Source organism: Podarcis erhardii, assembly GCF_964252035.2.
Source record: "Podarcis erhardii genome assembly, chromosome: 1".
NCBI lineage: Eukaryota > Metazoa > Chordata > Lepidosauria > Squamata > Lacertidae > Podarcis > Podarcis erhardii.
This window is the reverse complement of record NC_138497.1, coordinates 32700193-32712100: the sequence shown is the minus strand read 5'-3', so window position 1 is coordinate 32712100 and position 11908 is coordinate 32700193. Positions and strand designations below refer to the sequence as shown.

Sequence of the window (11908 nt, the reverse complement as noted above, 5' to 3'; positions counted from 1 at the left end):
CCAGGAAGGGAGAGAGTGAGGAAGGGGAAAGGCCGCTGGCCATGCAGCATGTGCCCCCCACCCAGTATGCAGCCAGGAGCAGCTAGGAGAGGAGCAGCTTATATTCACGTATTTTTTCTTCCCCCTCCAATTTTAAAGGTGCAACTTATATTCAGGTGTGGCTTATATTCGGGCCAATATGGTATGTCATAAGCTGACTGTGCTAATATTGTAATAATAGTAATCTTGATGTTCAGGGTGACAGCCATGAAAGCATTAAGATGAGGCAGCCAGGTTCCAGTGAGAGTTGGAGGTACTGAGAGGAGCAGTAATTTGAGAAGGAACCACAAGGGAACCACACTACTAAAGGAGATGCGATTTATTTATAAAATTCTATACTGCCATATAAAATATCAATATGGTTTACAGTGTTAAAAGATGCCATTTTAAAGAATATAAATAAAAATAGGGATAATCATTAATTTGACTGGTTGATGAAGATAAAAATTGAACAGCGGCAAATATATGTTAGAATAAAAAGATCTTCAAGAGATACCTAAGTCAAAGGATGCTTGTGGAATCTTTGCTGGAAGAGTGTTCTGCAGCATGGGACTGGTGACAAATTCAAATATGATTCAAAGAGAATGGGAGTAAAATGCAACAAACAAGCATTTGAAGGCTAAGAAGAACATTTCACAAAAGGTCTTGTTTCTGCTTTAAACATTGCTATTACTCTTCATACTCCCAAGAGGATAAAGCAATTTAACAAAACACCCAGTAAAATCACATTAAAGTTTAGTCCTGGTTCAGATATCTTTATGTCCAAGGAGACATTATCAGTTGATAGGTTTGGAAAGGCAGTTGTTTGGGTGGTGCGATGCTCTGCTCTTTTTCGGAGCAAAAAATCTTTTTAATGTCCCAGGGACTGGGTGCTCTTTTTGTTGAAAGTATCCAACCCTACTAAAATTTCCCTTTCTTTTGGAAGATGCTTGGATTATAATTAGTCTCCAGCAGAAGGAAAGAGCTCTGAAGATGCCCCTAAGAAGCATCTCTGTGTTCCACTATGTACCATGTGTACCACAGTGCCTTCACAAATTTTAGGTTTTAAATAATCAAGGTAAACAAATAGGAACAAGATGCAATTCAACAAGGGCCAATGTGAAACTTTGCATCGACAATTAAATGGCCATGTATAAGAGGGCAAACGGGGGGGGGGGGGGGGGAATTAAGTGCAGAAGAAAAAGAGAGCAGCAACAAAAATGTCCAAAAATAAAGAAAGAGGAGATATGAACCTCAAGTTCAGGTTATTAAAAAAAAAAAAAAGATTATCAGTTTGGTTTTATGCATACCTACTCAAAAGTCCCATTGGAACTTGCTCCAAGCTGAGTGTGTGGCAACCTAAATTGCCCAACATGTTTCATCAAAAAGAAGGGATGCAGTTCAGTGGCAGAGCATCTCTGCATGCAGAAGGCCCCAGCAACTTTAAGTGGGACTGGGAGAGATCCCTTGTCTGAAACCTTGGGTAGTTGATGCCAAATGATGTAGACAATGCTGAGCTAAATGGGTCCATGGGCTGGTTAAATGTACAGCAGCTTCCTATGTTATTTGCTGAGGTGATTCAACAGTAACTGAGTAAACAGCATCAGCACTTTTGAGAGATAAGCAGCCTCATATAGTGAATATATTTAAGTGCAATGAATGCATGAAGGGGTTAAGACCATAGAGTAAGCTGACCAGCCAGGCTTAGCTATGTCCACTTCCGCTCACCTTGAGAGGAACTAGGTAATCAAGTTTTTGTTCTCCCGCTGTCTCCCTAAGAAGCTCTCTGTGTGAGGAGGTTTGAACTGGTTGTTCCAGCTCAACCGCATGGCTCTCATCAGCCATTCTTGAGCTCCTATACAAATCATCTAGAAACTTTCACCACTTTGTAAGGAAACCAAGTTTTACTGCCTCTGCAACTTTTCTGAAGCACATGAATCTGACCTTTGAAGAGTTTGTAAGTAAACCATTTTTTAACTTACCCAATATGTGGCCTTCTTCCTATGCTCAGAAAACTTTTTAAGAGGACATATTTTAAAGCCTTTATTTCCATGCTGCATATTTTGTGAATTTAAATCTGCTGGGGTTCTCTCACCAAAAAGTAATTGCTCTAAACTTGGATTTTGGAATCCAGGAATTCTCTTTTCTATACTATAGTATTTTTTCCCTTGGCACCAACAATATCATTATTATGTTATATGGGATAATAAAGGGAACCTGAAATTACAATGTGGTGCTCACAGCAAGCAACACTACTTTTTCTGGATCTACTAGTGCAATGCCTGTATGCTGGATGGGCAGTCTGTAATAGAACTTTTGGGTAGACCAATGAGAGGGAAGATATAAATGGGAGGGAAAAAGAACCTTGGATGAAAAGGAGTTGGGAAAAGGCAGTTGAAGTGAGAAGACCAGACAGGCAACAGATGAGAGTGAAGATTAAGAAGTAGAGCTGGCTGGAAAATGGAAAAGTGAGCTGAGATACACCACATTAAAGCGGCAATCCTTACTTGGAGGTAAGTCTGATTGAACATAGGCTACCTTCCAAATGAAGGCTGTAAGACACAAAAGGAAATATCAGTTGGATAGGCTGATGGACCTGGGTCAAGGATATTTGGTTTCAAATCACTATTCAGTTGTTGAGCTCACTGGGTAACTATAGCCAAGTTACCTAATTAACCTCACTGGATTATGGTGATGATAAAATTAGATAACTGTACACCATCATGAGCTCATTGAAACAAAAGTGTGATACAAATGGAATAATTTTGTATCATATAAAGCACTTTTCCTGTGGCCCTCCGGATGTTTATAGGCCAAGCTGCCAGTGACCAGTGATTCTGGGAGGTAGAGAGGGCCATAGGTGCTCCATCTCTGATTTATAAGGTGAAATAAAATGTAGACCTGCAATTGTTTATTTGTTTGTTAAATTTATTGGCTGATCTTCATCAGAGTGATCCCAGGGTAATGTACAATACCAAATGCTGTGGCCACATATAAATTACAATCAGCAACAATAATAAAAACACAAAATCGTGTTATTAAAATCACAAAAAAACATACTCTGAGCAAAATTTAAAGCAGCTGTAACAGTACATCAGGGTTTTGGAATATTCTGTAGTATTTCCTGTTAATTCATATTACATCTTTCTCTACATCGCATCTAAAGTTCCACAAAGCGCTCCAATAACTTGCTGGTGCAGATGAGGCTATTAGTACATCTATAGCCTGTAGTTTGACTGAAAGCGCCTTTTTCATTTCAAATTCCAAGTCCATATTGTCACACACAGTTAATCATTAAGCCACTTAATCAGGACAGTTCACTGAGCAGCTTGTTGAAAAGGCATTTATGCAAGTGGACTTTGGAGGTAGAAGGAAAATGGAACCAAAAAGATTTAAAATATATGTATATTAACTAAATGGAGGGGGGTGAATGATGTTTCAGACTTCTATTGCCAAGACACAATCCATTTTTTCTTTTTTATTCTGTCAGGAATCAGCTTTTTTTAACCATTTAGGATGCTGCCGATTTGGGAAATCAGAATTTTGTTTTTGATCTTTTCATTGCTAACCATCACCAAGAGCACAAAGTTGTTGTCAGGCCACAAAAAGTGTGGCGATCCAGAATGCGAAAGTAAGTATAAGGGCTTTTGCTTTAAGTAAGCTTCTTTGAAACTAATTTAAGTGCCGTCAAAATCTGTAAAAGAAAACAAAGCAAGTTTTGAAAATGCAATATAAACTTCAAGAAATGTTTGCAAAATATTAGCTTTATGCATGATTAACCTGTATATTTTCAACAATAGACAAATGCTTTCTGGGAAGCCATTTGGTGGAACGGTGTTGTAGCATATGTAAAAGGGCAAAGTTCAGTAGAAAAGCTTGTTATCAAACCAGGGGCCTAGTTTTCGTCAGAATTGTCCCTGTGCTTATTCAGAATCTCTTACTTTCCAAAAGGGCCTGATTAATATTTACAGTATTTCTAGTTTAGTTATGTATACAAATTACTAGTGTTTTGTCTACCAAATCTATACCATATTATTTAGGTCGATTCGGTTGTCTTTCTGTTTTTCTTAGCACCTTGTGAAATCTTATTGCTTTTGTACCTTGCCTTAAAACTGCACTGTTTGTAGCACTATCTCCTGTATGTTTCCTCAGAAGGAAGTGCCACTGCTGGGTGAGTTCAGTGAGTCTTACTCCCAACCCAAGTTAAGAATGCTTAGGATTGCAGCTAAGGCTGCAGTTGTATATACAAGAAGCAAGACTCATTGAAGACAATGGCCTTGTTTCTGAGAGAACATGCATAGGACTGTGCTGCCTGTTAATGTTATATACTAGTGAAATGCTCATCAATAGGACTGTGGGGTGGAGTGTTTGTGCAGATATGTAGGACTTGTCTATTACGGTGTTCCTGGGCACCGTCTTTAGCATATGCTCCGTCGGGTTGCAAAAATCTGCCCAGCGCCCCCAAATTTAGTTCAGCAGTCTTGTTAAAATCTATTTTGGAATGTATTTCTAATTACTCCAAAATGTGTTTCTCACTTAGCATTCATCGTAAAATGAAGAAAAAATGCAGCTTGCAGAATTCATAGTGTGTGCTCTAGGTGCGTTTTTGTGGAAATGGAAAACTAAAACTGCATGCTGATACGCATGTGTAGTAGAAAAAAATACAAGAATGTGTATTCATATACAAACATTAAACTTATTTAGGATACCATTAGATGAAATTCTAACCAAACGCTACTCAGCGCAAACAATTAATTTAAGTTTGTTCATTTATTTTAAGGATTGCGTAGTGAGACTAACCACTTCTGAAAAAATGTGTCTAGGATTTTGTTGTTTCTGTAGTAAGTGGTAAAACATTTCATTTAAAGTGAGGTGAAATTCCCCCCATCTTCTAGGACAAGAGGATAGCTCATGTACACAAATTATGTAAACACAATGCCAGTGTGTCTCGGACATGTACTGTGATTTTTGTATGTGGCAACATATTATTCAGGAGGAGAGTAGATTTTAAACTTTAGGACAGCTGGGATAGGTCAGTCGGTAGATCATGAGGCTCTTAATTCCAAGGTCATGTGTTCAAAGCCCACTTTGGGTGAAAGATTCCTGCATTGCAGGGGATTGAACTACAGTGGAACCTTGGTTTGCAACCATTTTGGATTGCAACCACGTCAAACCCTGAAGTGTGTGTCCCTTTTTTTGGATTACAACCCATTTATTTTTTTTTATTACAACCCTTTTTGTCTTTTTTTTTTTTTTTTTTTTTTTGAGGCCCCATTGGCGAAAGCGCACCTTGGGTTACAACCTGTTTTGGTTTACAACCGGACCTCTGGAACAGATTATGGTTGTAAACCAAGTGGTCCCAACTCTACAATTCTATGATTCTATGACTGTCTGAAGCCACAAATCCAGACTACATTTGATTAACTTTGCTTAAGTTTCCTCTGTTTTTTACATACATGCAGCTTTCATGAGCAGAGTACTAGCCATTAAAGACTACATAGGACCTGACTGCCGCTATTTGAACTTCAAAACTGGGGAAGAGATAATCGTATACTCCAAACTCTCCAGGAAAAGGGAGGACTTGTGGGCAGGAAGTGTAAGTATTTCAAAAGGCAACTATTTCTCTCAGAATTCACTTATATCAACAGATTGGTTATTCACAGTGTTTTTTTCTGGGGGTACTCAAGAGTACACAATAACAGCACCTTTTTGTCCAGAAGAAAAGCACTGGTTAAAAGTGTGGCACTCACTGTAACAACTTCATGGTGAGTACCGGCACCTTTTTTATAGAAAATAAGCAGTGGTTATTCATAAGTGGTTTTTCAGTGGGCTAGACACTTTTCCATGAATATTTTGAGGGGGGCAATGTGTTACTTATTTTGTTTCCTACTGTTAATAAATTGTGCCCTAGGCAAGATTTCAAAGTGATGTTAATATTGTGGCATGAAGTGTAATCCTTTTAAATCCTCTTGGCGTAAACCATAATAGTTTCTTTGAACATTTCCTTCCAGAGATGTAATTTCACATTAAGTGTAGGCACCCACTATTACATTACTTCGGTCTTTGTAAACAAGAACATTTCTGTGCTTTTTTATTAGCCAAGCCACTAGGTCATATCCCTGTTTCCAAATAAATTAACTGGGAATACCATAAATTTCGCTCTATAACACGCAGATTTTTTTCTCCTAAAAAGTAAGGGGAAATGTCTGTGCGTGTTATTGAGCGAATGTGTGGTCCCTGGAGCTGACTCGCCGGAGCGCAGGGGCAAAAATAGGCAAAAATCAGGCAAAAATAAGATCGGGCGGGCGGGCGGAGGGAAGGCGGAAGCTGCTGGTTTCCTGCATTCTGCCTCAGGGTCTTACTGCCCACACGCTTCTGTTGCTGCGTTTGCTCAAACTCAACAAAGAGCAGGGAATCCCCTGCCCTCCTGGCAAGCAGAGGGTTAAGGAAAGGATCGAGTCCTTCCTTCTAATTCTTTCCTAGTCACACTGCGTGCAGGCTCCAGCCCACCACCTCCTCCTCTCCGTGCTCTAGGGACTCGCAGGCAGCCGATAAACATGCAGGTGGGAGAGAGAGAGAGAGGGCTGGCTGGGGGGGGGGACTTTTGCCTTCCTTTCCTCCCCCCCCACCCCGTTAAACTCCTCCCCTGCATTCTTAGCCAGCTGCTTCTCCGCACACCCCTCTTGTGCTTCTTGTCCCTTCTGTGTTTTTCCTTCCCTCCCCATTTAAAACGTGGTGACAAAGCACGGATCCACATGGATCCTCAGGATTTTTGCATTGGGTCACCCCAAATTCACCATCAGATCACATTACATGTCCATGGCTACAGTCTGTACCAAAAAAATCACGCACCCACTGTTGCCTGGGGCTGCAATGATGCAAAAACGTGGTTACAAAGCATGGATCCACAGGATCTTTGCACTGGGTCACCCCAAATTCACCATCAGATCACATAGCATGTCCATGGCTACAGCCTGCACCAAAAAATCACGCACCCACTGTTGCCTGGGGCCACAATGGTGCAAAAACGTGGTTACAAAGCACGGATCCACATGGATCCTCAGGATTTTTGCATTGGGTCACCCCAAATTCACCATCAGAGAGAGAGAGAGAGAGAGAGAGAGATGGTTGGTTGGCTGGCTGGCTGGCTTGGGTGGGGGAAAACTTTTGCCTTTCCTTCCTCCAACCCGTTAAATCCCTGTCCCGCATTCTTAGCCAGCTGCTTCTCTGCACACCCCTCTAATGTCCCTTCTTTGTTTTTCCTTCGCTCCCCACTTAAAATGTGGTTACAAAGCATAGATCCACATGGATCCTCAGGATCTTTGCATTGGGTCACCCCAAATTCACCATCAGATCACATAGCATGTCCATGGCTACAGCCTGCCCCCCCAAAATCACGCACCCACTGTTGCCTGGGGCTGCAATGGTGCAAAAACGTGGTTAAAAAGCATGGATCCACATGGATCCTCAGGATCTTTGCATTCAGTCACCCCAAATTCACCATCAGATCACATAGCATGTCCATGGCTACAGCCTGCACCAAAAAAATCACGCACCCACTGTTGCCTGGGGCTGCAATGGTGCAAAAATGTGGTTAAAAAGCATGAATCCACAGGGATTCTCAGGATCCTTGCATTGGGTCACCCCAAATTCACCATCAGATCACATAGCATGTCCATGGCTACAGCCTGCACCAAAAAAATCACGCACCCACTGTTGCCTGGGGCTGCAATGGTGCAAAAACGTGGTTACAAAGCATGGATCCACAGGGATCCTCAGGATTTTTGCATTGGGTCACCCCAAATTCACCATCAGATCACATAGCATGTCCATGGCTACAGCCTGCACCAAAAAAATCACGCACCCACTGTTGCCTGGGGCTGCAATGGTGCAAAAACGTGGTTACAAAGCATGGATCCACAGGGATTCTCAGGATCTTTGCATTGGGTCACCCCAAATTCACCATCAGATCACATAGCATGTCCATGGCTACAGCCTGCACCAAAAAAATCACACACCCACTGTTGCCTGGGGCTGCAATGGTGCAAAAACGTGGTTACAAAGCATGGATCCACAGGGATTCTCAGGATCTTTGCATTGGGTCACCCCAAATTCACCATCAGATCACATAGCATGTCCATGGCTACAGCCTGCACCAAAAAAATCACGCACCCACTGTTGCCTGGGGCTGCAATGGTGCAAAAACGTGGTTACAAAGCATGGATCCACAGGAATTCTCAGGATTTTTGCATTGGGTCACCCCAAATTCACCATCAGATCACATGTCTGTGGCCACAGCATGAAGCCCAAAAATGATACATCCACTGTTTCATTCAGAATGTTTTTTCCCTTGTTTTCCTCCTCTAAAAACGATGTGCGTGTTATGGTCAGGTGCGTGTTATAGAGCGAAAAATACGGTATTTGCTAGAGACATTGTGGAACAATATAAGGCCATTATTGTACCCAGGAGGACCCAAACAGCAATTAATGGCTGGTTATTGTAATGTACAAGAGTACTTTTAATAATGTGCAAAATAATAACATTAAAAGTACTATTACTTTGTGTATTTTTATGAAGCGGGAGAGAAAATTTTCTGAGGGTTAATAAGAATTTGTTCTTTTAATCCAGACTTAATTGAAATAAGTGCAGAGATTCTTCTCACAATTGTATTTGTTGTATATCAATTTTAAGTACAAAACCCCATTTCTTTTATAATAAAAAGCTACATGTTTAATTTTATAGAAAGGTGCAGAATTTGGATATTTCCCAGTGGATGCAGTCCGGATTGAAGAAACTTTTATTACAAAAGAAGTAGAACTGCCAACTAAGGTAAATTAAAGTAATATCAAAATGGAGATATTTGGTTGTGGAGATGTATATATGAATGTATGTATTAAATTTGTTATAGAATCATAGAATCTTAGAGTTGGAAGAGACCCTGAGGGTCATCTAGCCCAACCTCCTACAATGCATCTCAACTAAAGCTTCCATGACAGATGCCCATCTAACCTCTGCTTTAAAAACTCCAAGAACAGAAACTTGGAGTTTTGGGAGAAACCAAAACTGAGAGACTTGCCCATCTCTACGCAAAGGCTTGTGCCCCAGAGTCTTTTAAGTATCTATTGTTATGTACTCACCCTGGGCCAGCAGGGGGGTACTGTAGATAGTTTTCACTCAGGTCCACATATGCAAATAAGGAATTGAAAGTGACGTTCAGTGATTGGATAGTTACAGAAAGTTGTTACTGTTGCGTTCTAGTGGAGCTCTATATAATAATAATAATAATAATAATAATAATAATAATAATAATAATAATAATTTTTTATTTATACCCCGCCCTCCCCAGCCAAGGCCGGGCTCAGAGCGGCTTACAAACAATAATAAAAACAAGATGAATGATTACAACTTAAAAACAAAAATAAAATACAACATTAAAATAATGGAACATAAAAATATTAAAATGTAGCCTCATCGCAGGAGGAGAAGGGAAAAAAAAAAAAAAGGCTGGCTGAACTCTTCAGTCCAGTTCTGTTCTGGGCCTGTGAACAAACAAGCTGTTTGAAGAATCGCTGTGTCGTCTGATTTGTTCACTCACAACTTAACATCTATCACTGCCCCTTCCAACAATGTGCATAAGAATATACATTTGCATGTGTGTAAAACATGTTCTAAAGACCTCTTTCGAATGCATGAACTACTCAACTTGGTCTCATAAAAATGATTAATAAAGTTGCTCTGTTTTAAATATTCCTTGTGTTAAATTTTAAAGAGAATGTACATTTCACAATTATTTAACAACTTAATTATTTCATAACTTGCCAGTTGGGGCATTTGCATGCTTTTAAAAAATATTCATAATGATATAATGTTAAGAAATAGTAGAGTTGTATTAAATGGGTAGTAGCGTATTAACTCCAGCCACTTGCTTATTTTTAGGAAACTGATTTTCTTTGTATTGATGGAGGGGAATACATTTTTGAAAATGAAGACAGCATACTTAATCGTTATGACAAAGAAAATGAATATATACCTCCGTACTCAGAAGAAAAAGACACCAAATTTGAAATGCCTGAAGATGAAGTCTTGAAACTTGGAGGTATTTCTTACCCAAATGAATATAAAGAACAATTTCCTGACAGTCATGAATCTGACAGTAAATACAAAGACCTGCTGGAAACTACGCTGGAAACTACAAGCCACGGTGATACAGAACTCAGAGATAGGGAGACTAGACAAGATGAGACTACTCCGAAAGAAGACCAAATTAGTCAGACTCAGCAAGCTGTCCCAACTCAGTCGGCCTGGACTGTGTCTGGTTTTGTTGGCTGGCTTGGCTTGGGAAGTAGTGAAAATGAGGAGGCGGTCAGAAAAATATCACAGAAAACAGAAGAAGTTACATTCAGGCGCAGGAAAATCGCAATAACTGATGATAGTGGCTTAAAAAAATTAAATGAAGAGGGTGAAACAGCACCACAAGGCTCCAGCTGGTTTAAAAGTACTTTCACAGATTTGATGCATCTTGGAAGTGACAAATCAGAACTTGATCTGCTGTACAAAGAAAATGATCCAGAAATCCACGACAGCTCCACCATTGCTGGCAATGCCGGCCACCATGGCAGTTCTACCGCATCAGAAGGAATGAAAGAACATAGCAATTCTGAACAATCTGAATCAAGCTGGTTTGATCTGGAATTCAGTGATATTTTGCCTTTTCGTTACGCTGAAGAAAACGCAGACAAAGAAAAGCTTGCAGCTGGAGGAGAAGCAGATCAAGATGAAGAACAGCGTCCAAGCGAAGAATCAAGATTAATGGACGATGGCTTGAGAAAGCAAACAGGCAGACTGATGCCCGATGAAGAACAAGACAAAGAAAAAATTGTTCAAGAAACCCCAGAGCAAGCAGCTGAACCAACTCTTTACGAAGGACAAGTGAAAGAAAAATATGTCCAAGAAGCCCCAGGCATACATGTTAGAAAAACAGATTCTGATGTGCAGTTAGCAGATGAGCATGCAGATGTAAAAGATGCAGCAAGTCCATCCCCTTTGCTTGGTGATAAACGACTTAAGTCTCCCTATGCAGAACAGGATTCAATACCAGACAACCAAGTTATGGAAAAGAATAAAATTAAAGCTGTAACAAAGGAGTCAGAAAGAACAAATCACCAGTCAGGTTGGTATGAAAGTATGCATGACAGTTTGATTGATTATAATAGGGTTACATCAGATAATCAACCAGGGCATGAGTATGTAACTGTTGAGAGTCCACAGGAATCAGCTGTAGATCAGTTATCATATAGTATAGGTCAAGGTACTGCAAAGGAAGAAAATCATGAGGGTCCTAAAAACCAGAAATCTTTATTTTCTGTTAGTTATTTTACAAGTGTACTGAATTTTCAGAGTTTTATATCTGAAGGAACCAATAATGCTCAGCATACACACAATAATCTAAAGTCTAGTGAGGAAAGCACCCAATTTAAAAAGAGTGAGGAAGTATTACAAATAGGCAAAGAAGAATTACTAGAAAATCAGAATATTACTGAAAAGGTGCCAGAAAACAGAGATGCTGATACTACCCAGGGAAACGTTTTGCTGTCTTCTTTAGCAGTAAAATGTAGTGAAGAAAGTAGAGGAAAAAGACAGGGTGAAGAACTAGCGAAAGATAATACACCACATCCTCTGTCAGTAAAATCTATAGAGTTAGAACACCAGGTTTCCTATGGTCAATGTACAGAGAAAAAATTGTATGGAAGACCTTTGGACACACAAGGCCATTCCAATATAGAAGATAAAAACAATGTTCATAACTTAGAGGCCAAACAGTCTTCTTTAGAGCTACGAAAGCTAGCTGATTTGGCAGAGCGAAAGGATTATATTAGTGAAACATATTCC

At 40.0% G+C, this 11908-nt stretch overlaps 1 protein-coding gene across 6 annotated transcripts in view; it reads left to right on the top strand.

Annotated features, from left to right (window-relative positions):
• Positions 1 to 2396: 2396 nt before the first annotated feature.
• The window catches only part of MIA2 (MIA SH3 domain ER export factor 2), a 54414-nt gene continuing 44902 nt past the window's right edge, over positions 2397 to 11908 (top strand). Inside the window, exons 1-5 of one of the 6 annotated variants that reach the window (XM_081857588.1) lie at positions 2397 to 2486; positions 3509 to 3649; positions 5481 to 5614; positions 8762 to 8848; positions 9956 to 11189. In XM_081857588.1, coding sequence (XP_081713714.1) covers positions 3535 to 3649; positions 5481 to 5614; positions 8762 to 8848; positions 9956 to 11189 — 1570 coding nt within the window. In that variant the 5' untranslated portion in view covers positions 2397 to 2486; positions 3509 to 3534. Of the gene's footprint in view, positions 2573 to 3508; positions 3650 to 5480; positions 5615 to 8761; positions 8849 to 9955; positions 11202 to 11908 lie in introns of all 6 variants that reach the window. The other 5 variants (XM_081857590.1, XM_081857587.1, XM_081857589.1 and 2 more) reach the window with 5 other exon arrangements.